We start from the raw sequence: 27595 nt of genomic DNA, 5'->3' as shown, positions 1-27595 counted from the left end.
CAGCAGCAGCGGGGGGGGCGGGGGCGGGGCTCGCCACAAGCGCCGCGGGGAGCGCGCGGCCGCCTGGTGGCGCGCGCCGCGCCGCGCCAAGCTGCCCAAGGCGCGCATGCTCCGTGCGGCGCGGCCCGGGGCGGGCGCAGCGCGCAGGCGCGAGGGGCAGCCGGGGCTGCCGGCGCTGGAGGCCATGGAGCGGAAAGGTGCGTGTCCCCCCGCGCGCGCTCGCGCCGTCGCCCTGCCCTCGCCGCTTCCCTCACGGTTTTTTTCCCGTTCTGACCCTTTAGTGCTGGCGCTGCAGGCCCGGAAGAAACGGACCAAAGCCAAGAAGGACAAGGCCCAGAGGAAGTAAGTGCGGCCCCGGCCTCTTCCCGCCGCTGCCGCTTTGTGGGCCGAGGCGGGGGGGGCGGTTCGCTCAAGTCCGGGCGGTTCGTTCCGCGGTACCGGGCGGGAGAGGGCGGTGGTTACCGGCTCTCCACGGGACCGTGAGGCCGCTGTGAGCCCTGCCCGGTCCTCCCTTGTCGCCGGTGCGCGGAGCGCCCAGCCCCGGCGCTGCGGAGCCCGCCTCGCTCGGCTCCTCTTCCCTCCCTTTTTCTTTCTTTCTCTTGTTTTTCTTTCCCTTTTCTCCCACCTTAACTCTCCCGCGAAGACGGCGCCGTGTCCTCCCCCCTAACCTGGATGCGGTGCTGCGGCTGCCTTCCCGCCGCAGCAATTGTGCAGCCCCTCATGCGTGGTGAGCGGGGCAGAGGGGAAGGAAGAGAGGCCCTAAAAGCTGGGGAGCGAACGCCGAGCAGGGGCGTCAAGCAGCGCGCTGTGCGCGGTGCCCTCGGCGCCGCTCGTGGGTCCCTGCGGAGGGAAAGGCCGCGCGAGCCCCCTGTGCTCTGCGCCGGCTGCGTTTTGTGCTTTCCCGTGCAAACCCCTGGTTTCTCGCAGGGTTTTACACGTGCTGGTGCCTGGGAATTGAGGGCGTTTGCTCAGGTTTGCGGCTGGGGGCGGCTGGGAGCTGGATTTAGACTGGGTTTAGACTGAAGAGTAATGTTTTCTTAGTCGCTTCCTCCGACACGTTATATGGTTCGATTTCCAGTTTTCTGGTTCGTTATTGACTCTAGCAAGGATTTGATTAGCTTGACACCGGGCTTCTGAGAGGCGAGGAAGATTAAATGAAACTCGGAGATGTGTGTGTGTGTACAAATACACATAAACTTCTGTTTTACATGGTATATACCACCATGTACGTAGAAGACACCATTAAGACAATTTAAAAGCACCTCCTTTTCTATACTGTTATATGTCTTTAATTTCTGTATGAATAATCATGTGTTTAATTATATACCTGCCTACTGTCTTTGTCCAACTGCAAACAAGTAATCCTGACTCTAGCAATAGAGCTCGCGGTTGGGAAGACTGTTATTCGTCGAGTCCTGAAACTGCTGAATGGGAAGTTTCCGTTCTGGCACGTCTTGAAAAAATCCCTTTTAACTAAATAGCGAGAACCGGTACTTACCAGCGCTGCTGGCAGGCTGCTCGTGCTGCTGCTAACCTGGTTTGAAGGGGGCAGCAAGACCATATATAAAAGGCTGTGCTTATCTGCTTAAATTACATGCTTTCTGCACGGTTTTCTAGTATTTTCTAGTATTTTCTAATTTCAGAGGATTACTAGATCCTACCTCGGAAATTAGAGGATGTTTGAAAGGCTGTTCTAGTTAAGTCTTCTAAAATGAGCTTAATTGAGTTCTTGTAAGGCTTTTTTTTTTTTCTTAATAAAACCTAAACTTGCATTGTGAAACACATGCAATGTCCTTTTAACATCTAGCATTCGATGACAGTCGGTTGGTTTATACACTTGATTTCTTTCTTTCTTTTTTTTTTTTCTGGATGAAAGACAATTAAAAAAGATAAACATTGCCTGAGTTTTAAGAAGTATGGATTGGTAATTAAAGTTATCTCATTAGAGGTAAGTGTAACAATGCAGAGAATGTTCCGAAGAGATTTGAAGTAATTCAAATTATATTTCATTTTAGAAATGGGCTACACCTGTTTCAAGTTTCTCAATCCAGTCAGATTTCGAAAAACGGGGAGAAAAAAACAGTGGAAAAGATTACAATGAATGAAAACTTTATTTTTGCACCATCATTTATCTCAGTTTTTCATCGTCCAGTGGTTTAAATTGCTGCTATTTACGTTCAGCTAAAACTAGCCTAAGTGGGTTATTTAAATATAATACAATTCTGTGTATTTCTTATGGGGTGGTCAACAAAGTTCCTAATTTTCTGCAGTTTCAAATTGTTCATTCTTCCCTTCTACTCTCTCCAAGCTTGACAGCAGTGGAGGAGCGAATGTACTGATTCAGGTGGACTCTTGCTGCAAGAGAGCAGGCAAAGACTCTGGGTAGCACAAAACTGAGTTCCTTTCTCCTGGGAATCCACCCCACATCCGCAGGGAATCTGGAAGAATCCTCCGGCTGGGCCGCCTCTCGGCTTTGCAGAGAAAAGCTCTTCTTCTTGAACCTGCTCTTCTGTGGCGTGGTCAGAAGAGAAACGTGGCTGGACACCTTCTGGTCCAGCTCCTACTTTGATGGGAGCCGAGTAGCAGGAGGAAGCCCAGGGAGACAGGGATATCCACGTGGCTTGGGAGGACAAAAGGCAAACGTAAATATAGGGAGATCCTGAGCGCTAAGGTTGCCTGTCGCTTTGTGGCCTAGAGCAAAGCACTCATTTCAGTTCTTATCAGTCCTCCGCATCAAAAAAGGCAGGGAATTGAAATTGGAATTGCTTTAATCTAAATTCACCTTTCTCATTTTCTAAAAGCAGTGTGCCTGGTGATCATCTTAATGCTGAGAACACGTAAGGCAGCGTGTGTGTCAAAGCTTAYGTTGTTGGTAGGGTGTTGAGAGCTCGTTGTGCAGGCTCCAGTGGGTGGTGGTGCCCGAAGATGGCTCTGCCTGAAAGCTGCCTGGGACATGTGTGATGATTGATTAATTTTCACCCTTCGTGGGTGAAAGATGTGAAGACTTTGGGCATGGTGAATCAGTTGATTCCCGAAGGTGCACAAAAAGCCCGTCTTTCAAGCTCTCTTTTTTTTTTTTTTTTTTTTAACTTTCTCTTAATTTATAAGTGTGACCATAAAATTTTTGGATGGATTGACCTGCTGATGTGTCCTGGGACACTTGGTTTTGCCTTATGGTGGGGAATACAGTGGCTGTTGCAGGGCTGTGCACAAAGCCGTTACTGATCTCACGGAGCTGGGTATTGGTAAGGAAACATTGCTAGTMGTACTGTACTGCTCCGTAGGAAGATCAGGGAGTGTTCTTGCAGCAACAGGTTGTGTCCCAGATTTCATCTTAAAAATGCTAAAAGAGGCGAAAACAGTGTTCCGGTGTTTGTTCCCTGTGTTGGATGGGGAACTCTGTGAATACGCCGGGAGAGAGGTGGGCTGGGAGCYGGGCAAGGCTGTTACTTGGCCACAAGGTGGCTGCCACCCGGAGCTCCCACATGTGCCCGGGAACGCTGCGGGATCAGAGTCGGTGTGAGGAAGCAAGGCCCATGAAGAGGAGCTTAAAAGGCTGCGGGGAAGGAGGCTGCGTGGACTTTCATTTCTGAGGACCTCACACACTGTTTTGAAGGGGATTGTAGCTTTGAATTAGCTCCGGTCTGGACAGAGCGTTCGTTTGTTGCCGAAGTGATCCTGACACACAGAATCCATGGAGTTTTGTCCAAACGATGTTCATTTCCTGTGCAACTCGGCTGTTGTGCTCAATGAGCTGAAGCCCAGTATATCGAGGGCAGTTGGGCTTTGCTTCGCAAATGTATTCTTATCTGAACTAAAATATAGATGTAGCTGTGCCTTAGCTGTGGCTCCAGTAACCTATAATGGAATTAGGTGCTTGGGACTGTTAGTAGTTTATTGGCAGTTATAATCTCTGCATTTTCTTTTTCAGCTGCATTGTGTGTTGCAAACACTCAAGAGATCACCCTGTTCCAGTGTGAGGAGGAATAACTCCTTTGTATGTTGCTGACCTTAAAATTCAGAGCTCAAAAACTATGCCTAAAAAAACGTTCGGATTCAAAGCAGTTACAGCAGCTGAACTGGTCTTTCTGTCATGAAGAACCTAAACCTATGCCTGGAACTAGTATGATGCCCAGATAATGGGTATTTCTTTGGTAAGCCCTCRATTTTAGAAAATACTGTTTCATCTGGTCTAGTGTCTGGCTTCAGGGGTGACTTTTACCGTGTGTCTCAGAAGTTGGCCTACTTGTGCACAKAATGAGCACTTCTGGGCCTTAGGGAGCGAGAGCTTTGGAATTTTTCGTGCCCTGAAGCTTAAATGATTCCGGTGAGTGTGAAGAACCGCTGAGGCAGCGGCAGCCGTTTGGCCATGCCGTGTGGCTTGTTCTGCAAAGCGCCGGTTGGCTGCACATTCAGCTTCTGGGCGTGCTGCTTGTGTGAACCCTCGTGGGCTCTGGGCACCAGTGGGTGCTTTCTTGACAGGCTTGGAGTAGTTCAAGTTCTCCTTCATGCTGGAGAGCAGGAGCAGAGGCGAGTGGCTACAGTGCTGCTCTTGTTTTTTCCCTCCATTCTCGGGTGCTTGCAATAGTGTTTTCAAGAAGCACCTGGATTGCAGATATTTGTAATTCCTTGTCCGGCCTCTTGGCTTGCAGTGAAACCTCCCTTCTTTATCAGGCTTTGAGAGAAGCCTCTCATCTCTCTWTAGCGAGCAATTCCCAGCACTCCAGGTATGAGAAAATTCCTAGTATTGTTTTTATACTCCTTCAGTTTGTTATTGTGCATCTTGCTTATGTGATTTCCAGCTTTTAAAAACCTTAGACGACCTTCCTCGGGTTCTTCCACAGCTTCCATCTTGAAAACTTTGTCCTGGATCTGGATGTTGGATTGCATTTGCCACATTTGGCTTCCATAGTTCCATGCATTTGCCACATTTGGCTTCCATAGTTCCATGCATTTGCCACATTTGGCCTAAGTAATTTAAACATACGTTTAAAGCAGAGACAGAACTTGACGCCCTGCCCACTGGATTCTTCATTCAAATGTGGCTCTTACCAGGCTTCAGAATGACAGGACATGACCTAAAGCTTTGCTGGTTTCCATGGAGATCCTGGAGTTTGTATATGTGAAATAGCAGACAGTTCTGCAAACAGCTTGTTACGTACTGGTGTGGTGGAGGAGGGATTGGGAGCAAGAACCTGAAGTGCCTCTATTATTTGAACATTAGCACTGTTCTCATGTGGAATTCATTATGACTTATCTTCAAATTGAACTCCCACTGATCTGCTAAACAAAAGTCTGTATTGGTGCCTCTCAGTTCAGTTCTTTCAAAACTCGGTGTGCTCTACGTCCCCARCAGTGCTATTCCTGCACAGTTATAGCACTCCAATAATCGGTCTTCAGCAAGTCTTGAAGATTTGCCTTCGTGGCAGAGAAACATCAGATTTTTATTCAAAAAAATAAGGGAKAGTGAATGGTTTGCATGTAATTACAAAATAATGCAAATTGTAAATTCATAAAACACACACAAGATCTTGCTGCAGAGAGTGCACAGTCATCAGCTGCTGCCTGGATCGTGGCATAGGTGGAAAGCAGGACGCTCAGAGCGTGTTTTAGTGCTCTTATCTGTGTCACCTCCTGTAGGACCTGGATTCGTCTCAAGTTCACTGAAATGAATCTGAGGATGAAAGTCTTATGTGGGTAACAACCTCCCAAGTAAGGAGGGACTGTTCACAGAGGYGGTGTTCACAGCAAATACCAGAAGACACTTGTCCATAATGCCCTTGGATGGGGGAACCAAAAACCTGTTGTCAGGGATTTTATGTGAGCTTTCAGGGTAGGGAAGACAACCACGCTGTGGTTGAAGCTGCTTAATGGGGTTTTTTTTTGACCTTATTTTGTCTACTTGGACCAAATAAGGCCTCCTGTGGGAAAGTGGATGGAAAATGTAAAAGGCTTTTCTCTAAACTCCTTATAGAGGARGAGTGATGAAGGAAATCTTTATATTGGAATTAATATTAAGGCGTGGGGTGACGTATTTAGAGAATGTGGAACAAAACTCTGTCTGCTGGGGAAAGCTTTGCAAGGTGTTAGCACCGCTAATCCGAGGAGGTTTGACAACTCTCACTACACTCTGTTAGAAGGGTGCTTAAACTTAATGCTGTGACATTCTTAAGGTGAGAATATTTCAGACAGGAGCTGAGTCTATTAAGAATCCAGTTCTTCCAGGCGGATTGTTTAAAAGTGCAGAACCAGCCTCAGAGCATCTTTGGCCAGCAAATCTTCCTCAGCAGCGGAAAAAAGTCTCTGAAATTATTACTTGGAAATGTCACTTTGCTGCCCTGTTTCCCTTATCACTTGCACAAAGCAGCCGGGTAAACACACACAGGAAATTACTGGAGATTCTTGCACATCCCTGGAGGAGGATGCTGAGTGTAAGGAGGAATATTCCAGATTTTTTTTTTTTTTTTTTTTGTGAGGCTCTGACCGCTTTTCCCACAGTTTTCTCACTTCTGGGTGTAACAGCTAAGTTTCCCTTGTAGCTCTGCCTGGAGAGGTTTGGAATTGCTTCAGGAAGCTCCTTTGAACACCCTTCCCCTCCCGCGCGRTAGCGTCTTTATTTCGGCACCCAAAGGCTGGCACCGCCGGCAGTGGCTGCGATCTGTGCGCAGTCTGTTGAATAGGCAAATAAAACCTGCTCGAGGAGGAGGAGGAGGAGGATGAAAGGGCGCGGGGCTGCAGGCCCCTCCTCGTGGAGGGAGGCAGGTGGAGGCCGCATTGACCACGGCCTCGCTGGAGGCCGGCACCTGCAATGCAGAGCTGCGCAGCTGGGCGGCGGAGGCGGCTCCGTGCACAGAGCCGTGCCGGAGCCCGCCGCGCCGGAGCCCGCCGCGCGCTCCCCGCCCGCCGCCCTTCGCATGGCTCTTCCCCACGGCCCTGCGTCGGCGTGGGGCATCGCGCTGGCTATGGGGGGCCGGGCCTCGTGCAGGTAGGGTCCGGGGGGGCTCTGAGCGTGGCGTGGGGCGCTGCGGAGAGCAGCCGGCGCTCGGCCTCAGCGCCTTGCTCTCCGCGGTGCGTTCCTCCTTCCTTGAGGAAAATGTTACTGGGTGGCTGTAGAGAGCTGCTGCAAATCTAGTTAATTTTATCGATTAATTGGGGGTATTGAGGCAACGGAAGTAAAAGGTGACCGAGGGATTTTTAAGCGGAATAGAAGCAAAAAATAAAAAACCCTAAAACTGTTCTTTTTGTAAGTGAACCGTGAAAACATTTTTTTATATGCTCTTTTTATAAGCTCTCTATATTTTACTTAGACTTTGCAATATCACTGACAGGTATTTCTGTGTTTAAATACGAGATTTGTACCTCTCTGCTCTTTTTAGCATTCCTTTGTGCCTGTTCACAGAAGGCTGCAGACATGAGGGTTGCGGTTTTGGGCGTCCTTTTTTCCCTTTTGTATTAATACGTATTCTGCACTGATTAATGTCCTTCCGTAATCCCTGGCTGCAGTCGGCACAGTCACTCTGGGGGGAAGGAGGTGCTGGGATCAAAGGGCATCTAATGAATTTCCCCGGGAAGGCAAAGCGCTGAGATACGTTTTGGTAAAAGCAAACGTATCACCAAAATATATGCGAGCTGAATGTGGCTATGGATTAGATTAACTGGTGGAATAGAATAAAATAGATAAGCAAAAGGTTTATAAAGCCTGAGCTCTGTGGTGACGTGCTCTTAAATTCCCCCCTCTGTGTAATTATTTGTCCTGGTCCCTCCTTTCCCTGGGTATCTCTTGGCATTGCAGTCTCCTTCAGCTGGGCTCCATGCCCCTCTYGCGCTGCCTGCCCTCATTTGGGGCCAGTCCTTGAGTTTATCCATAGCTCAGCAATTTTAAAGAACTGCTGCAGTTTTGAGGTAGCTTTTTGATCCAATCGGAGACTTCTTTTATCCAGTTGCTGATAAGCGTCCCCCTAGCCTGACTAASTAAGGGGCTGGCACGGCTTGGCGTTTGGGACCGCTGCTCTGTGTTGCTTGTCTAAATCCTAAGGTCAATTGACAGCAGACTCGGAGGASGTGCTGGGTGATGCAGTGGTGCTTGGGACGACCTTTGTAGCTGCTCTTGAYGTTAATCACGATCATGACTTAATACGAAACTCTTTGCAGATGGGAATAAGTGATTGTTCCTTTCGTGCTCTGTGGATAGTTAAAATTCCATAGCTTTAATATAAACGTTAAAATCTCAGAGTGCACTAAAGGTGCCTTCTGCTTAAAGTACTAGAAGTTAAAATGCTAAATTGTTTGTGGATCAGCTGCAGATAAGTGATGATGGTCCTGCCGTGATGCCCATGTTTCTGCCTTGTCTATGAGCTGCAGAAACTGCATCCAAAAGCCCCTGTGCTTATGCCCTGACATCCAGTGGCTGTGTCAGCAGTTACCCTTTCTCTGCGGAAAAGGAAAGTTAAATCTTTCATAGTTTCGGAAGACATCACTTATGTCTGCTGCTTTGAGGGAACAATAGTTTCCATGCAGGAAACTTCCGCTAATTCACACTGTCAGGGAAGCTCATGGTGAAGAACGTTAYCTTGTGCTTGTGCATCATGGTATAAAGGAATAAATAGTTGGTTGTCAACCCCTTTGGACAACTTCATTATTTTTTTTTTATATATATGACACATTTTTAAGAAAAGAAAGCTTCACGTCTGTATCGTGCAGCCCTTTGCTGTTAAATCTGACACCAAAAATGAGCCTAACTTTATTGCATGAGAGCAGTTGGTTGACCTGTGCCAATGTGCAGGCTGAGCCTTTCACACAATATGCTATTCTAACCCCACCAAATTCAGGGTTTTTGTGTGTTTGTGAATGTAGGAGAGAGGAGGGCACCCAGGGGTGCYGCCTGCTGTCCCTCGTGGCGAGGGGCCGGCGAAGGCTCTGGCTGGCAGCCCTGCCCGCTGCAGCCCGTGCCCTGCACGTGTGCCCCACCAAACCCTGCGCTGCACGAAGGGCCTGGCCAGCGAGGCCCCGCGCCGCTGGAGAGCAGAAGGAATCAAGGGCCGTGTCGGGGGGGAAGGCAGAGGCTTCCGGGGCGTCCCCAGCCTGGAGAATCGTCCCTTGCATCTCTGCAACGTGACAGAGGGCACAAGTTCCAAAATACCAATTCGGTAGTTTTGAAGAYGTGAGCATTAACTGGTATTAGTCTTTTAAAATAACATGCGTCCGTATTGAAGTCTTTTTATATGAGGTGTCATCTTAAAACTTGCTTTAGAAAATCCCCAGTGATGAGTGAGAGGCGGGGAAGGGTTTCAAAGGGACTGATGTCTTGGTCGGATGAGGAGGCTTTTGATTCACTGCCCCGTCTGGGCCTTTCCTTTGTTCTGCTATAAAAACACACCTAGGACGTTAAGTTGTATTTCTCACTAGTACATGAGAAGTTGTTTTGATCTGCCTTGACACTAGCTTAGGAATGAAAGCACGTAAATATGGAAGTTTTTTTTTCTGCAGGCTGCATGTTGCGTCTCCTCCAGGTCCAGCACTCCACGTGAAGCGTCATCTGCTGAGACTTAATACGAACGAGGTTTTCAATGTGTTCCCTTTCAGGCCTGACACGCAGCATCGGGGCCCTGCCGCTCACTCGGAGAATGACCTTCCAGAACAAGAGGAAGAAATTCTGGGATCAGAYGACGATGAACAGGAGGATCCCAATGATTACTGTAAAGGTGAGGACTGGCCTGTCTGAGATTTCCTTGATTCCCTATCTGCTACTGGCGGTGAAAATACGCAATTTCTTTGCTTATTTTAAATGTGTTTTGAAACTGCAGATGCTAATACTGTGCTCTATGGTTTCTTGCTGTTTCTGGTTTGTTTGAAAAATGTTATCAGTCGGGGCCTGAGCTGGAGAGCTCTGCTTTTGTTGSATGTGTTTCATGTTGTTAGCTTTTCCTCTGTGCTAGAGGCCTTGTAGGTGTTGGAAGACAATAAAAGTGAGTAGGTATTCAAATCACTCTCAGTTTTTGAAGATGGTTATCGTGGTATCGAGGCTTTTCATGATTTATATATGTATGTCTACAAGTATCACCTTACCTCTGTTTCTCAGATAGAAACTGAGGACGGATGGAAGTATCAGAGTATTTAATTTGGTACCAAAAGGGTCCGACTCTCTTCAAAATATTTGACGTATTTAGAAAGCAGAAGAAGAAAAGAAACCATGCTGATCATACAGTTTTAACTGTAGAATTAAATGAACCTTGAAYGCATGCTGCCACTTCCAACCTACCAGTCACCGAATACAGAAATAAATAGCAAATGCCGGAGACTTATAAAGTAAGGTAGAGAGAGGTTTAACAGGTTATTTATGTGCATAAAAATGCAAAGTAAAAATAGCATGGAGAACTTCAATTGTAATGTTTCTTACAGTTCAGTGCTTGCCTTCAAAGGCTTTGCATTCTGGTGTGCAACCCGACTATTTGTGGGATTCTTATTAGCCATAAAGCAAGTCGGGAGAAGGAATGCCCTTGTGTGGATCAGTGATCTATGCGACTGATGCTATTGTGGCCAGAGCCTTTAAGGGAAGAGAAGGGGCTTCTGCTCCTTGAGCTAATGAAATAATTGATAGACGTTTCAGTGAGTCGGGAGGGATAAATCTCCCTGGCAAAGCCTGTGCTTCATGGGTGTTTTGCTGGCCACAGTTGACTGTTAGTATCTGGAATCCAGGTTGTAATTCCAGATCTTGTCAAAAGCTGTCTTTAATACAGACCTTTTGGCTCTATTTTATCTTCTAGTTCCTTCTGCCTCTTGTATTCATTAACTTTTCATGCCTTCATATTTCAATTGTGATAGTTTCCTGGGCCTCCCTAGTTACCAGTGAAGAAATGAGAGGGATGCAGGGAGGGGAATGTCCCTTTTTGGTCTGTGGTGTTAAATGTGAGGCGCGTTTTGGTGAGGAGAGCAGTGGAAAGGGGAGCTCCGCAGGGTGCGGGATGGAGTAGTCATTGTGGTGACACTGAGTATGCAAAAGCAGGGCTGAGATCTAGCAGTAAAGTAAGAATCTGGATCTGGTATTGAACAGCACGGTGCAATTTTCAAAGGTTTTATCCTGGTGAACTTCGATTTGGCAGTGATAATCTGCTCTGAAAGGAGGAAAAGTTGGTCGTTCTCGTTCGTTTGTATCAAAAGACTGTTCTTCAGACAACTGCAGGGCTTTCGGCTGCTCTTCCCCTAACATACAATATATGCCTGTTCTAGCACGATCCAATTAGAGAAACATTTGCATTTCCCCCTATGCTGAAGAATTAAACACATCAAATGCGTGCGCCACGAGTTGTGATGCTTGTTCTGCCCACCTGTTCCCCAGCCCTTGGGTGAGCTGCCGGGATGGGATATAAACTTCCCACTGCTTTTTCCCTAGGTGGCTACCACCTTGTGAAGATAGGAGACCTCTTCAACGGGCGATACCACGTGATTCGAAAGCTTGGCTGGGGCCACTTCTCCACGGTGTGGCTGGCCTGGGACATCCAGTAAGTCTCTCTTTTGTGTTTCTAACACTCATTCTGATTAAGTTTCAGCACAAACATAATCATACAGTGTCTGCTTATGCTTTAATAAAAGCACAAATATACCTAAACCATAGGTTATAGTAGCGTAACTATCCTGATACAGAAGTTTCTTCTGATATCATGCCTGTATTGAAGGCAGGTGGGTCTTAACCCTTGGTCAGGGTAGTTGCATTCTGTTCAACAGTTCCTGACCTATTACTTTATAAAAAGTTAATAAYGATAATGGGTGGAAGAGACTTGGAGACGGTTTTCAGGAGTGTTTAAATCTTAATTTTCCGTGATACTTGAGTCTTAAMTAAGTAGCTTTTTTATGCAAGAGGATTAGGCTAGTTCTGGAGAATAACATCTTTGTACGAGTGTTAATGGTCTTTGACTTCTTTRCCACGTGTACTTAGAGGGAAGAGGTTTGTGGCGATGAAAGTGGTGAAGAGTGCAGAGCACTACACCGAGACAGCGCTGGATGAAATCAAGCTGCTGAAATCGGTGAGTGCCTGGGGGTGGRGGGATTCAGTTTCACTCCTTTTTGGAGTTCACACTAGTCGGCCACTGTGCTTGGCCTTTTGGACCCCTCCTTGCAGAGAGTTTGAGCAAGGAACTTCRTGCAGCAGATGTGCCCTCCAGAAATATTCTTACCTGGGAATTAGTTGCCCTAAGGAACATGAAGTTAATCCTGTTTCTCTCCACAGGTGCGCAGTAGTGATCCGAACGATCCCAACAAAGAGAGGGTGGTTCAGTTACTAGATGACTTCAAGATTTCAGGAGTTAATGGCTCCCGTATCCTCTTGTGGCAGAAAGGCCAAGGACGGGGTGAAGGTGGGAGACCCGTGGTAGCCRTCGTGCTGGGGCGGGCAACGCCACCTGGCTCTGCCCAGGCAGACCTGCCACAAGGTCCTTGGTGCCCGCGGGCCGGGAGCTGCCCGTGGAGCTCAGCGTGGGGACGGGGCTGCCCGGGCGTCCTGCGTGGAGTGGCACTGGCTGCGACGGAATCTGCACCGAGCGCCGGGGCCGCAGGGAATGTCCATCTCTCCCTGCCCTGCAGCTTTCCGGCAGCCTGGTAATAACACCCTTTCTTTCAGTGAAGCATTACAAAGTAGTAGGGGCAATAATTAAGAATTAAGACTATATAATATATATTCTTCTTATTATATAAAGAAGAATATATAATTCTTATTATTCTTATTATATAAGAATTCTYMTTATAATATAATTTAATTATTATTATAATTATTAAATTATTAGATWATTATTCTATAATAATTATTATATRATTATTAAATTATTGAATTAAATTATTATATTTTAATTAATTATAACATAATTATTATAATATATAGTAATTCTTATTATATAAGAATTATAGAATAATTAAGAATTGTTGCCCCTAAGACAGCAAAGATGTGTTCTCAGTAGCTTGCTAGGAAGGAAATTTTCTAGTTAGGAAAGCATTTTGCCTTCCTCCGTTAATAGGTTTAAAGAGTGTTTGCCATGTAGTCCAATGAGCACCTTTCTAACAGGGGTCTCTTACGGGAAATCTTAATGCACCCTTMAAATGTGAAAGTTATGTGGGCTTGAGCTTCACTTTGAGATTTATTGGACTGCTTGAGAGAATCAGACTGTAGGTTATAAACTCGCTGAAGCTTTTAGAAGACTCTATCAATGCTCTTAGGTTAGCTATTTTCCCTAGACCCTAGCACCGAATATATTATTACTTGCTGTTGTGCCTGTCATTCGTGACAGGCGTGCGTGCTTTCTGCCACGGTGGAAGGAAAAGGACCTAGTCAAATTCTGCGAGTTTGGCTTTTAAAACAAAGGCAGAATACTGAGTGTCGCCCTGCAGGGGCTGCTCAGACCTGGTGGAGGGGGGGAAAGGAAGTTAATGTAAACTCTGAAGTCTGGACTTGTTAAAACTTTGCTGGTAAAGAAGCAAGGAAAAAAATCCCCTGTTCTTCTGAGGAAGACTTACAACCTGGAAATGGAATTATTTTCTGATACGGGGTGAGTTTTTTGGGGGTTTTTTGGGTCGCTCCACACTCAGGTTCTGGGCTGGAAGCTGCTCCTGTGCTAGCGGGAAGTGCTCCACACGGCTGCTTGTGCTGCTGGCCTCCACCCGGGTGCGGTGCTGCTGCTGCAGCCTTGCTGGCTGTTGCTGGCCCTCCRTGTTCACAGGTTTTACCCGAGAGCCCTGGTCTAGGCCTAAGAGGACAGTACTGTGAGGAAGGCAGCTGCTCTCAGAGTTCATTGTTGCAGGGCCACGTAATTGGTGCCGATTCCCCAACCCTGGGGATTCGAGGCTTGTTGGATCAGGATGCTGTTCTTTTTCCTTAACCTGGTTCCAGATATCTGCATGGTGTTCGAAGTTCTAGGCCATCACCTTCTCAAATGGATCATCAAGTCCAACTACCAAGGCCTTCCGCTGCCTTGTGTCAAAAAGATCATCAAACAGGTATGTTTCTGTCTGAACAGCTCCTGGGGCCTCCCATACAGCAAAGATCRTTTTGGGGTGAAGAATTCCTTTCTCTACTGCAAAACCTTTCTGCTTCAGATATTTTTCTGTCACTTAAACCATGATGGCGTAGTGGGAGGCCAGCTTTACCTTAGCCTCTTCTTACCCTGTTCATTCCTCACAAGTGTAAGCTGTTAAAACTTCTGTCACAGCAAACAGTGCTTAATCGTAGGAAAAGCAAGAGAAATCTGCCCTCCCCACTGATTTGTTTAAGGAGAAAAATCTGTTCACGTCAGAGGGTGGAAGGAGAAGGAAAGTGTGGCAGGGCATCAAGTTGGCTTTTCATGGCAGTGAACTAAGTCACAAAGATCAAGAGTGTTTTAACTTCACACTTGACATGTGTCTACAAATCTAGATTTACTGGAACTCAGTAACCACTAAGATTTGTAAGAATATTCTTAGGGCATAAAAATCTTTCCAGTTTGTTAGTGGAAGTTCACCTGCTGAATTCCATTTCTGGATTTTTCCTTTCTTCTTTTTCTATTTGGTGGTTCTTTTGCCTTTTTTTCCTAATGGTTGGTTTYGTTCTCTCTGTCTGCAGGTTCTCCAGGGTCTCGATTACTTGCACACCAAGTGTCGGATCATTCATACAGATATTAAACCTGAGAACATTCTTCTGTGCGTTAACGACCAGTATATTCGCAGGTTGGCTGCAGAAGCAACAGAGTGGCAGAGATCTGGGGCTCCTCCACCATCAGGCTCTGCAGGTGCTTGGGGTTTTGTTTTATTTTGTTCTTTTTTTCTTCTGGAAAATTGAAGTTTCTCTGCTTTTTTTTTCTCTGAAATCTTTTCTGCAAAATTGGAAAATTTCTCCCCAAGAAAAGTCCTAACTTACCTCATAAGGGAAAATAYCCCATTTATTTTAAGTGCCTTGGAATAGTACTGCAAGTAACTTTGGAAAAGCCAGCTGCAAATTGTGAAGCCAGTTGTAAATTCTAACTTGATGGCACTCAAGAAGCTAATGATCTGTATAAGAAAAAAGGAGKAAGGATAAATTTGTGCTGACATCTGCTTTTTAGTGCAGGTGACCTGACACAAAGTGGTATGCTTTAAAAAGTAGAGTGGTCTTTTAGGGAACGCGCTTCCTAAATGTGGTTGCACTCAAAATAGTCCTTCAGTGAACATGTGGCAAGGCACTTCTCACATTTCTCTGCAAAAGTTTTATCTCCTTTCCCTGAGAGATGCTGGAAATGCATTTTGAGGAAGTCTTAACARGCTGCTTTACCTGTTACTGATTTGCATGCTTCTGTGAAGCTTAAAGAACAGTAAGTAGCTTCCTTGACGGGCTAACATCACTGAAGAGCGGACAGCAAATTCTCGTTTGCTCCTACTTCTTGTGCTCTGTGTTCCTCCTCAGAATTTCTGTCTGTACCTGTCTGCAGGTTTTGGACTGTTATAGTGGTGCTGGAAGACTCTGTTGCAATCTTATAGCGCCAAYATTTAGCTGAGCCCATCATCATGCAGCGTAGTGGGGTTAGGCCAGGGAAGCTCCCTTAACTCTGGTATTTTAATGTTTCAGTTTGCATTTTCTTATTGCGTGCATTATGCATTGCACTAAATGGAGCTGCATGACAGGAAGTTTAAGTCTTTGCTATCAGTCAAGSAAATACTCTCTGGGATTTCAATTGCACGATATTTTCACTTTTTTAATTCTTGCTAAACCTTTGTAGGGAAACTAAACYTTCAAAATAAACATTTGTTGATATCTTTAAAGTCTTGTTACCAGAGCACATTGGAAAAAGGTTATTTTTACCTAGGAGCACAGTTGCAATTTTTATGTAAATATACTAACTTGCTGTCTTCTTTTCCCTTTCAGTGAGTACTGCACCACAACCCAAACCAGTAAGTGTAATAGCTTTCATCTGTAGATAAACCTCTATTAATATTATCATCCTGTTGTTTCATAACGCAGTCAGCATTAAGAGAAAGCAGCGTTGTAGTTATATCAGAAGGAAAAGTGCCTTGTGTCTCTCCTTGGAGGTGCTTACCAAGTTCAGGGCTGTCTTGGGCATGTAAGTAGCTCTATCTCGAATATATCACCAGCACTGGCAGTGATTTGGGTGGTCTCAGAGCATGTCTTGTTGTTTGTGGAGTCTGAGATCCCTCGTTTGGAGAGCACTGTGGGTTCCTCAGGTTAGGACAGAGATGCCCTGGTAGGACAACAGGCAGCGACTCCAAAAGATTTTGTATTTGACGTGTGCTTGGGAGAAGAACTCTGTCTCCAGAGCTCCCATCCCAGGCTGCTTCCTCAGCCCTGAAATAAAATCTGGATCACTGTAAATTTATTGAAACATGAAACAAAGTCAAATGCTTGAAGTATTCCTCTGCTTGCTTCTGCGTAGGCTGACAAAATGTCAAAGAATAAGAAAAAGAAGTTGAAAAAGAAGCAGAAACGGCAAGCTGAACTGTTGGAGAAACGGATGCAAGAGATAGAGGAAATGGAGAAGGAAGCAAGCCCTGGACAGACACAGCCRGAGGAGGAGGAGGAGGAGGCTCAGAGTCCCCTGGAAATGCTTTTAAAAGTTAGTCCACAGGATGAAGGTGTCGGCAAAAAGACAGGTATGGACCTGCAGTGTTGCAGGAGCCTCTTCAGGCCGGGTTGTGCTACCATTCCAGACTACATTACACCATCCTAAAAGGGTCAGGAGGTTTTTGGTTTTGAACATTAATGAACGACTGCACTCTGTTTCACTGAGAATGGTCCACTTCTGAAGGCTACCCAAACAACTTCAGCCATTATATTATTAAGATATTCTGCTATCTTAAGATATCTTTTCATTTCCCCTTTCTTCCAGCTGAAGTGATTGTTCAAGAGCARTCTGTTGTAATGGTAAGCGGCGTGGAAAAGTGCGTGCCAGAAATAAATTGCAACGGTGTGATACAACTGACGGACTTCTCGGGCTCTGGCAATCAAGGGTCTCTGCGACTCGAGGACGACCTTCATAACGCCAATAACTGTGGCCATCACCCCGTGACGCCGAAGGATGGGAACTTCCGCGGTTGTAATTACAGTCAGCGTAACGGTGACGCGGAGCCCAGGCCTCCGGAAACAGTGTCGGACTCATTGGTGCCCTTGGTTTCGGAGGATTGCATGGTGTGTCAGCCCACGGCGAGCGAAGAGCAGTTGTTGAGTGAGCAGGAGATCAGCCACCTGCAGGAGAGCATCCGGACAGAGATCCCYTCGGAGGACGAGAATGAGAATAATTGTCCCGCAGAGAACAAAGGTACAAGAGGAGCCCTTGGGAAAAGGGCCCCTCTGCCCTTGGTCCAGGAGAGCTTTGCTGGGGCGCTTGTTTGGAGTATTAACAGAAACCCTAATTTTGCAGGCTGAAGTGATTAGGAGCACCTCTTTGAGCCTTCACCGCTGCCACATTAATTATCTCCRAATAATTAACCTGGCAGTCCTACTGGAGGTCATTCTGCTATTCATAGATTCCAGCTGAGGRATTTGTGCTTTAGTTTCTCCCTTTAAAAATTCTTATAATTTCCCTTTCGTTATAGGCACATTCCCCCCTTTAGATCAGACTCTGCTTATATGATTTTCGTTGTGTGTAGAGACTCAAATCCACAACCTGTCAGTGATCATTAGGAAAAGGGATAAATACAATTAAGTCTGTTCTGATAGTTTTGCTCTTACCATGGAGCAAAGGAAGCTACTCGGGATGAATAAACACATTCCTAGAGATAAAAGCCTACTGAAAACAGCTTATGCAGGGTAAGCAAGACTATTTAACAGTTCTGTTCGTAAGATCTTATATCAACTGATAAAATTTAAAAATGTCCGTGACTGTATTTTTGAGTCTGGGTCTGTGAGGAGGGGAGAATCTAACACTTAACGCTTCCTTTTTGCAGATTTTCTCTGCTCTTTTCCTGGTGGCAGCGCTGTCACCAGAAAAATGCATTATGATATATATATATGATATATATATATGATATATATATATGATATATATATGTATATACACACACACATATATATATATACACACACATATACACATATGTATATACACATATACATGTACACATATATGTATAGTGTGTGTGTGTATATATGTATATATATATATAGTGTGTGTGTGTGTGTGTATATATATCTTGTAGTTGTACATCTGGTAGTTGTCTCTGCTGCCATGGATGATGGCTGTGGTGGGAAGTACATGAACTCTTCTTCAAGGATTTAGGAAGACTTCTTAAGCTTAATATAGACAAATATAGTCAAATGCTGCTTTTTTTTTTTAAAAAAAAAAAAGCTATATACTTGTTCTCCCACTGTAGAACACAAAGTCTTTGTGTTGTGTGTATTATGTAGAATATTCTAAATCTTTCCTGTGTTTACCAATCTTTTAGGGTCTTAATATTGGTAGTTCTTTTGCTCAAAGTGCACAGATGGGTGTTGATTTTTTTTTTTTTTTTTTAGCGCTCGCTTCAGGGAAGAGAAAGTTGTGATCAGGAAGCAATATCCTTCCTGAGCAGGGAGAGGGCTATAGGATTTGCATGGCAGATGGTGACACTGCCCATGTAGGTTTAATCAGCTGTTGTGCCTATTGTCTTTAGGAAAATCGACTGCTGGGAATTTCCTTCTTAATCCCCTTGAGCCCAAGAATGCAGATAAGCTCAAAGTGAAGATAGCTGACCTAGGAAATGCCTGCTGGGTGGTAAGTTGAAAATCTTTTCRCATTGCATGCTTAAACCAGCTAATTCATTCCCAGGAGGCCACAACTGAAAAGAACCTGTAAAATAGAATCTATTTTACACCTGCTTGTAAAAGTAGGGATAATTTGAAGCAATTTAAAAAAAAAAAAAAAAGAGAGGAGGAGAAAGTAAGGAATGGTCTTTTAACATGGCATTTCAGCCTGTGTTCTGGGTGCCTGTAATGTGCCCCAGTTTGTGCACACACAACAACTGCACAGGCTGTAGTTCCCCTGGAGAAGAAAGTGGGAAACGGTTGCTCTGTTCTGTAGTTCCTTAGCTTGTCAGACTATTTCAATAAATTCGTAAGCATGTGAAAGGGACTCGGGAATAGCTTATTCTCCAGTGCTTGTGCTGCACTATTTCTAAGTGTTTGATGTTGCAAATAGGCAGGATAGAATCTTCTTTTTTTTTTTATGGCAAAATGCTTGAGATCTTAGACTCCAACAAACTCCAGATTCCCTATTGGGCTTGCAGCAGCTGGTGAGATGCTGCCTCTGGCAGTGACTTTGCAAGACTGTCTTAGAGTAGATGACCTGACCTATTGTGATCTGATAGGAGGATAGAGAGAGTAGAGGTTCTAAAAGAGTCCTCTCTGTCCTGCTGTTATTGCTTGCTCACCCCGGAATTGCTGGGCTGTATTCCTTAAGGAAGTCTTGTGTAGAGCCTTCAAATATTTCCTTATATACCTATAAGTATTATTTGGGATGTAAMATTCAGATGAAGCATAATGGGAACCAGCTTTGATCTACTCTGGCCTTCCAGCTTTTCAATTCTTGTCCTTTTATAAGCTCCCTAACCATTTAATAAACCCTTATTTTTGTTCTTTAGCACAAGCACTTCACTGAAGACATCCAGACRAGGCAGTACCGCTCCCTGGAGGTGTTGATAGGCTCGGGGTATAACACCCCTGCTGACATTTGGAGCACAGCGTGTATGGTGAGTGGTGCCCTCCAGGGAGCGTTTTTAGGTACTGCTGCAGGCTGCAGAATTAAAGGCTGAGTGCCCCCAAAAAGCAGGGGGAAAGAGGGGAGACCCCCAAGCCACCAACGCATGTTCAGCCACCTTCTAGACTTGCCGAATACCCTGTTTCCCTCCTGAAGTCAGCGTTTCTTTTATCTTCTGCCACGTATATGCCAGCAACTTTCAAAAGTTGTTTCAAATATAGCTGTGCTTTGAGTTCATGCTTCATGGAGAAACAAGAGAAATGAGTAATTTTGAAGACAGGAAAGTCTTTTTCTGTAAAGAGTCTTTCCTTTGCATCCTCCACCGTTCCACAAATGTCACCAGTATAATTTTGTATTTTGATCGCATGCATCCTCTGCCGTGTTTGGAATTACTTTTTAGTCTCTGAGTAATGCTGAACTGAGGCTGAAGCAGTGTGATGATTTAAAAAAAAAAAAAAAAAAAAAAAAAAAAAAAGAAAAGAAAGTCTAGTCACATACCATATGTCTCTGGGGTCCCCTTTTTGTGTTCTGTACAAATTAAAGCTTCTTTTTCTATTTTAAACTTGGAAAATACCAAATGAACTCCTTTTTGCTGTCTCGGAAAACAAGCTGTGATTTTGATGAGTGTAGTTACAAAAGGAATGCACTAGGGTCATGATGTCTGCAGAAAACCATGGGGACTCCAGAGTGCGTTGTTCCATAGTTTGACTGCATCAGTCCTCAGAGGAAATGAAGAATACAGGAGGTCATAGATAGGGTTTTGAGTGAAAACAAAAGATCATAAATCCCATGACATATTTACTCTTTAGGAGTGGTAAAATGAAAAATGTGCTTTTTTCTTTTTTTTCTTTTTTTCCTTCTCTCTTCAAATGCATTTTCACACCTGGGAATGAATGTTCTAAGATTAACTGTGTTGAAATGATCTTTTTAACATCTGAAACTGCAGGGGAAGAACCATAGTATAAAAATAGGAATCTGTAGAGCTGGGACATGGTAACAAGTTCTGCAAAGTGTTATTGAGGAGGAAGACAGCTAAGCGTGTGACAAGCCTCTGTTTTGTACAATTGCAAACTTAACATATTAGCTGTCCATTTAACTTTGATGCAGAGTTTATCACAGTTCTGAGTCTATGACGTTATGAAATGGAGCAAGGTACATACTAAAATGTTAGTGGTATATTAGTGTTTTTACAGGTTAGCAGCAATGTGCAAGTGCATTCCCRTGGTATAACTCCCCCTTTTCTGTTTATTTAGGCCTTTGAATTAGCAACAGGAGACTATCTGTTTGAACCTCATTCTGGAGAAGATTACTCAAGGGATGAAGGTGCAATTAAGTCTTTCCTCCTTAATTTTGGATATGAGGTGCAATGGAGGCTTCCTCAGAGGGAGAGCCTTCCCTTAGGAGTGTGCAGTGCAAAAGTTCCTTGCCAAAAGATGTTCACCCTCATTAGTGGTGTTGGAGAAAACTCAGATTAAGGCTGTGCAATGAGGCACCATGCAGTAAAASTCTGTTTTTTATTGTGGTATTTACCATTCCTTTCACCACTGTCCTCCCTATCTTCTCAGACTGTTGACCCTGCAGATGGTCCTGCCTCTTCCCCAGCCACCACCACATGTCAGTGTCTTCCTTGCCTGCTGTAATCTGATGTCAGGTTCTGTTATCCCAGTGTCTCAGCTATGTTTGTAATGCTCATTGTGAGACCTCTGGGATTATGTTATAACACCCTTGGATGCAAGGGACACTAAACTACATTGTGCATARCTAGCCTTCCTTGCAAATTCCTTTGAGATCTACAAGATAGATTAAGTGCCCTTTGCCCTTGCATCGCAGAAGGGGAAACTGGGGAGCAGGGATGTCTTGTATGGATTTGTCATGCTGTCTTTTTCTCTTGGAAATGTGCAGATCACATCGCTTTGATCATAGAACTTCTGGGGAAAATACCTCGCAAGCTCATTTTGGCAGGGAAATATTCCAAGGAGTTTTTCACCAAAAAAGGTAAAAGAGAAAAAAGCGAATGTCACCTTCTCCCCTACCTGATACACGAGTACCTTGCTAAAAAATGAAATTAAAAATAGATCCCAATAAAGACAAATCTTTAAATTTTCCTGATGTTTTACGAAAGGCTTTGTCAGCGAAGCTGCATATAAGCTAAATAGCAGGTATATTTGTCTGCTAAAAATACACAACATCGCCACATTTGGCATCTTGGTGTAGATCAAATGTGGCAGGTTGAACAGTTCCGTTTGCAGCTCCCCAGACTTGAGATGGCTTGATGTGCAACTGTCGTGAGCTGATCATCAAGCTCTTCATGGCATGATGAGCTCTGTCGAGGGAGGTGTTTACTTTCCTTTGAGGTGTTTTCTCGGCAACTTTGTTCTATTTCTGGCGTGCCAATCACTTAAGCAGCACCTTGCAGCCCGAGCCCCACTGCTTCAGAGTATAAAGATAACTGCAGGGCAGGCCCCTCAGCTTGGGAAGAGGCTGCACAGAGCAGGCAGCAGGTTCCAGTCATGCTGGTAAATCCAGAGTTTGMTTTTCAGTGCAGAGACCTTCTGCTCTAAGCAGGAAGCCAAGCCCATTTTACTTTGTTGCTACGCTTAAATCCCTGTGTACACCAGAAATGTGTTAAGACTCAAAACTGATTTTTCACCTACTCARAATATCCAGCCCCCCTTCTTTTTTTGTAATATCACTTCCTCAATTCTGCACGTACTTGAAAGTCTACAGAACAGCATAGCTCGTCCTTGTCAGCCTGTGTAATAGATGATGAATGAAGTTTAGCAGTATGTGCCGGTATTGCATCACTTCTTCCTTCAGCTTGCCCACACCTTTGCTTGTGCTAAAATACTGGGTTTCTGTACTCAGGCTGTCACGGTCGCTTTTGGTCAGCAGCTCTGCTGCTCTCATTTGCACATAAYGCCTCTCTGTTGGTTTTCAGGTGATCTGAAGCACATCACCAAGCTGAAGCCTTGGGGCCTTTTTGAAGTTCTGGTGGAAAAATACGAGTGGGCCCAAGAGGAGGCAGCTGCATTCACAGACTTCTTATTGCCTATGCTGGAGCTGATCCCGGAGAAACGAGCTACAGCGGCCGAGTGTCTCAGGCACCCCTGGCTGAGCTCCTAAGGCTCCACCCAGTGCCCAGCACTACACTCTGGTTTACAGCATAGCATACACACATCCAGCTGCCCTTTCCCCAGTCCATTTTTTTCTCCTTCCGTGTTCATTTTCCGTGTGAAGTTCTTCCTTCCAAGGCTTCCAAGATTTTAGATAAACCTAACGTGTTCTGCTGAGTTTGCTTGTGTCACTCAATGGGGACTCTCCTCAGCCAGTGGGCATCATCTGCCTTGACAGGACTTTGCCAAAGACTAATTGACTGGAATATGAAGTTTTTTTTTTTTCCCCGAGTCCCCTCCCTCTTACGCAGCATGTGCGGGAGCTGTGAGCTCAGCTCTGCTTAGATGACTTAGGYGACTAAATTCCAACTGTTTTTTGTTCATGAGGGGGACAAGAAGATCCGAACTCATCCTTAGTTCCCAGGCTCAGGAGTCACTTTCCCGCTGTTTATCCAGTAGCTGGCAAAGGGGGTGAGAAGTAACAGAGGCCACTGAGGTGCTGTTAATTCCATGTAGAGCAAAGACCTTGAGATCCTCTACTGTCCCTGTGTCTGCTCTATTCTTTGCTTTCCAGTCACATTTTTTTTTTTTTTTTTTTAGTTTTAGCTGCCTAAATCTTTTGAGACAAACTATTTAAGTCTAGGTTTTAGCATCATTGATTTCTTGCCCTAATGTGCCCCCACCCCTTGACTTTTGTCCCCGCTCCCCGTGCCCGGATAGTCAGAATAGTTTCCACATTCAGCAGCGTTCACAGTGGGTTCTCCAAGGCCAGGGCCTGCGACTAAAAGACAGCAATGAAAATAAGTGGGAAAGGGGCCTGGTGGCAGCGTGGTCCTTGGCACGYGCTGGGTGCTCCCCTTGGCCACAGGGAGGTGGCCTTGCTCCAGGCAGCACTTCCAGTGTTTAATGCTCCACGGTTTGGGGGTTTGATCCCTTACTGGCACTTTGCCTCGCTGCAGGTGGCTGCAGCGTTTGTGCTGTCACTGAGACCGTGGGTTCAGGCTCTTTTGGCCATTTATGTGTTCCCAGGKGGAGGGTGGCAGCATCTGTTCCAGCTAATTCATAGCCCTCGGTTGGAAGCCAACCTTTGAAGCCCAACTCCAAGGTTTCTTTTGGCATTAACTTACTTCAGGCACTGGTCTTCGGAAATAACCTCCTGGCACGGGGCTGCCTGGCATTTTTCTGGGCTGAGAACACAAGGGGAGCTGATATAGAGGGGAGAGAACCGACCGAGTTTCCATGTAGATGCTGGATTAGAAGCTGGTTCTAGAGCTACCCTAAATAAATTGTTTGACTTAACTGTCTGAGCTTCTCAGAGGGGGATGTGGATGTGATAAGTAATTGGGTTCAATGTGAATTAAAAGCTAAATCATTGTGGYGTTTTGGTAGGTCTACGATGGTTTCTTCCAGGCTTGTCCATCCTTATCCCAGATGGGGTGCGTCCTTAAGAGCGAGACTTGGGAGGCTGGAGCACAGGGGCCTTCGGCTTGGTGGTGGTGCCCAAAGGAGGGAAGAGGCGCAGGAGGTTGAGCGGGCGCTATGGGGTGTTGCTGCAGCGGCTGTCCTGACCCTCCCGCATCGCTTCCCTACATGGCCTTGGAGCCCTGGTCCGTGAGGATTGCTCCATCATAAAACGTGCTGGCGTTTCAGCCTCTTGCAAGGAGTTTCTCCAGCCCGGTGCCTGATTCGGCTCGTGCTGCGTGTCCTTTAGGGGTACATCAGGGTCTCTATGCATCTAATCTAAAACTAAAGGAAGGAAACGTTACCACAGCAGTTTGAAACTGCTGCTTTGACTCCCCCACTCCCCTTCCACGTGGAGTAATCCCAGTTCAGTGTCGCTTCCGTGTCTTAACAGAGGGGCTGCAGCCAGGACTGGATTCTAGCAAACCTGCCACTGGCCAAGTACTGTGAAGAGACCCCGGCAGGGCAAGCGCCTCCCCTTGGGGTCTCSAAGCTTCTGCCGTCCTCTGAACTTCAGCCTGTCCCAGAGGAGGAGATCTTGGAGCAGGGATCTGCTTCCAGGGGTGTCGAGAGCTTCTTCCCTCCCCGCCATGCCCTCCAGCACCCGGACTGCGGGGACGCCCTGCCCTCCCTTCCCCCAGGCTGGAGCCTGCTCAGGATCGGGGCCCCGCAGGATCCACAGTCAGGACTGGGGCTCCTTCCTTGTCCTTCCCTTGGGGTTAGTTCCATTCCCGAATTGCCATCAAGTGCTCACACTGAAGGGTTTGTACTTGCTGTGTCAGTCTAAAACCTGAAGGAAAATACGTTTTTATTCTTTCTACTTGGGTGCTTTATCTTTTCTTTGTAAAAGCAGTACAATAAATAGATTATTTAATACTTGAACCCTCCTCCTCCTATGTTCCTTCTGCGAAACTGCTCGCTTGGTTGAATTTTCTGTGTCTGATAGTCAGCATGTCCTTTGGTTTCTCTGGGATTAAATGTATTCCGAGATCACTCCCTGCACCCCGAGCCATCCTTAAGGGGGAAAGTGTCCCCAGCTCATTTCTGAAATTGAGAACACCTTTTTTTTTCCACTTTTTTTTGTCACTTTATTTTTTTATTCGGAAGTCGTTTTCTGGAAAGCTGCTGTACAAAGAAGCCGCGGCCGTGCCCRGGGCAGCTGGGCTCTTCCCAGGCGGGAGCTGGGGTCATGGAGCAGCCCCTTGCGGGAACAAAGCAGCTGCAGAAAATCCATGGAAGGCGATAAGCTCAATGCTCCTGCAAAAGTCATTTCAAAGGAAAAGATAAAGGTCCCTGCTGCTGCCGGGAGAAGAGCTGGAGGTGGGAGCGTAGGCGCCCCAGCACCGAGCGGGGCCACACGTGGCCCTTGGGGCTCTCCTGCCCCTCGCAGGGACGTCTGCTTCCTCACGGCAGGAACGCGCCTTTCCTGTGCAGCCGCGGCCAAGCGCGGTGCCGCCGTGGCCGCAGAGCCACCGTCCCCTCGTCCCTCCCTGCGTTGTCCTCCGCACGCCCSGTTGCTGTTGGTGTGTTTGGGGAGGAAGGGGAGAGCTGTTGAACGCCGCTTACTGCTGGCGCTATCCCTCGTTGCCGTCTTCTGCAAAGCAAAAGGGAGATAAGATGTTACCGGGAGCAGGGGGGGTTTCCAGGCCTGCTCTYGAGGAAAGGGGGGAAAACAGCAGGAATAGCAGGAAATAACTGGAAGTAACTCCTCCTTGTGAACAGGAGGAGGAGGAACCCCAGCGTGCACATGCAGGTGCTTCCCCACTCAGCACAGCGATCCTAGCTCATGCGAGGCAGCAAATCGGGGATGAAAAGAAGCGGTATTTAAAACGCGGTATTTTAGCAGCGAGCTGTTTCGCTTGCCCCGTTCACCTTTATTTTCCACTTTGAAATCGGAAGGGAGGAGGTTGTCCTGGCGGTTACCCAGCACGAAGGCGAGGAAGGAGAGGATGAGGGCGTCGAGGATGCCGATGATGCAGAGGATGTAGGCCCAGCGCACGGTGCAGGCGCCCAGCGTGTACTTGTCCGTCTTGTCGCCGCACATGCGCTTCACCTCGGCCGAGTCCCAGCCGTCGGGATAGATGAGGCAGCCGATCATGAGCCCTGTGGCTGCAAACAGGGCACGCTGGTGTCACCCGCAAGACCAGCAGGAGCAGCCGGTGCCCTTGCAAGGGCCCTGGAGCAGCCAGACCCCCATCCGGAGCCATTTCTTGCTTTAATTATTAAATGCTAATTAATTATTAAAGTGAGAGGTGGTGTAGAAAGGTAGGGGCCAAGTTACCGGGTGTCTCAGGTGTCCCACAGCCCAGGAAGAGGATCCCACCGTGCTGGGAGGCCCCGGCACTGGTGGGTGCCCTCGCGCCCGGCCCCGCTCACCTGCCGCCAGCTGCATCCAGGCGCAGACTTTGTAGACGGTGGCGGCGTTGCAGAAGAAGAAGAGGCTGAAGCAGAGGATAGAGCCCACGATGAGGAAGGTGGAGATGCCCACGAAGAACATGGCGGTCTTGAAGGCGCTGGAGGGGATGGTGCCGAAGTCGAGCGGGCTGCCCTTGCAGATGAGCTCGCCCGTGAGCGCGTTGCCGATACAGTAGGAGAAGAGGCCGAAGTAGCCGGCCTGCGGCGTGTCGATGCTGTCGCCGATCCAATAGGGCTGGATGAAGGTCACCACCATGAGGATGGAGAAGCAGAGCGTGAAGAGGGCCCACAGGACGCCCATGGCGCGCGCATTGCGCACGTAGTTGGTGTGATAGATCCGCGCCGCCTCCTGCGCCGGCAGCAGCTTCGGCATCGCCCGCGCGGCCCGGAGCGCGGCCCGGGAGCCGCCGGGAGCCGCCGCCCCGGGAACCGCCCCCGCGCGGGGATGAGCCCCGGGATGCGCCGGGAGGCCCCGCCCCGGGAACCGCCCCCGGGCGGGACGAGCCGCGGGATGCGCCGGGGGCTGTCGCCCGCCGCCGTGTCCCAGCCCCGGGATGCACCGGGATGCGCCCGGTGCCTCCACAAGGAGCCTGGGATTTGCCACGCGCCCCGCCGCGTGTCCCTCCGTCCCCCCGGGCTGCTCCCGGCGCCATGGGAGGGATCCCGGCAGCTGCTGCTCCTGGGATGCTCCCGGCCTGCGCCTGTGCGTCCCTGCGTGTGCCGCAGGCTGCCGTGTGCTCCCGGCGCTGTGACCGGCACCGGGATGTGCCTGTGCCTTGGGGTTCCCCTTCGCCCCTGCCGCCTGCGTGGCTTGTTCCCCAGGGACCCTTGGCACCCACAGGCCCTGCCAGGCACCTGGCAGGCGCCGTGTGCCCTGGGATGCACCACACGCTTCGGGATGTGCTGTGTTGTCCAGGATGCACCTTG

General features: G+C 47.2%; 2 protein-coding genes across 3 annotated transcripts; one reads left to right on the top strand and one right to left on the bottom strand.

Annotated features, from left to right (window-relative positions):
• Positions 1–147: 147 nt before the first annotated feature.
• SRPK1 (SRSF protein kinase 1) lies at positions 148–23351 on the top strand. 2 transcript variants are annotated; one of them, XM_026053186.1, is made up of 16 exons: positions 148–197; positions 282–342; positions 9583–9701; positions 11390–11498; positions 11933–12020; positions 12224–12311; positions 13874–13980; positions 14582–14747; positions 15857–15882; positions 16383–16599; positions 16836–17264; positions 18598–18698; positions 19564–19671; positions 20933–21002; positions 21582–21674; positions 22618–23351. In XM_026053186.1, the coding sequence occupies exons 1-16, from the start codon at positions 185–187 to the stop codon at positions 22800–22802; spliced, it is 1980 nt and encodes a 659-aa protein (XP_025908971.1). In that variant the 5' UTR covers positions 148–184; the 3' UTR covers positions 22803–23351. The 2 variants fall into 2 exon arrangements, with proteins under 2 accessions (XP_025908971.1, XP_025908972.1); XM_026053187.1 differs by lacking the exons at positions 148–197; positions 282–342 and adding an exon at positions 6903–6985.
• Positions 23352–25336: 1985 nt separating this feature from the next.
• Positions 25337–27113, bottom strand: LHFPL5 (LHFPL tetraspan subfamily member 5). Its single transcript, XM_026053194.1, has 3 exons — positions 26630–27113; positions 26126–26362; positions 25337–25847 (listed from the first exon to the last, which is right to left on the bottom strand). Exons 1-3 carry the CDS (start codon positions 27039–27041, stop codon positions 25828–25830), a joined length of 669 nt encoding a protein of 222 aa, XP_025908979.1. The 5' UTR covers positions 27042–27113; the 3' UTR covers positions 25337–25827.
• Positions 27114–27595: the final 482 nt, after the last annotated feature.

This window comes from Nothoprocta perdicaria, unplaced genomic scaffold, assembly GCF_003342845.1.
Source record: "Nothoprocta perdicaria isolate Ctin4 unplaced genomic scaffold, notPer1 scaffold_97, whole genome shotgun sequence".
In the NCBI taxonomy this organism is placed as follows: Eukaryota; Metazoa; Chordata; class Aves; order Tinamiformes; family Tinamidae; genus Nothoprocta; species Nothoprocta perdicaria.
Note: the sequence above shows the minus strand (reverse complement) of the source record. Positions and strands in the feature narration are given on the sequence as shown.

Excerpts from the sequence above, each read along its gene's own strand:
- LHFPL5 (XM_026053194.1), bottom strand. The coding sequence starts at position 27,041 with ATGCCGAAGCTGCTGCCGGCGCAGGAGGCGGCGCGGATCTATCACACC. Across the intron at positions 26,363-26,629 it reads CTGGATGCAGCTGGCGGCAG|CCACAGGGCTCATGATCGGC; the intron begins GTGAGCGGGGCC and ends CCCTGTTTGCAG. Across the intron at positions 25,848-26,125 it reads TTTCAAAGTGGAAAATAAAG|AAGACGGCAACGAGGGATAG; the intron begins GTGAACGGGGCA and ends TTTGCTTTGCAG.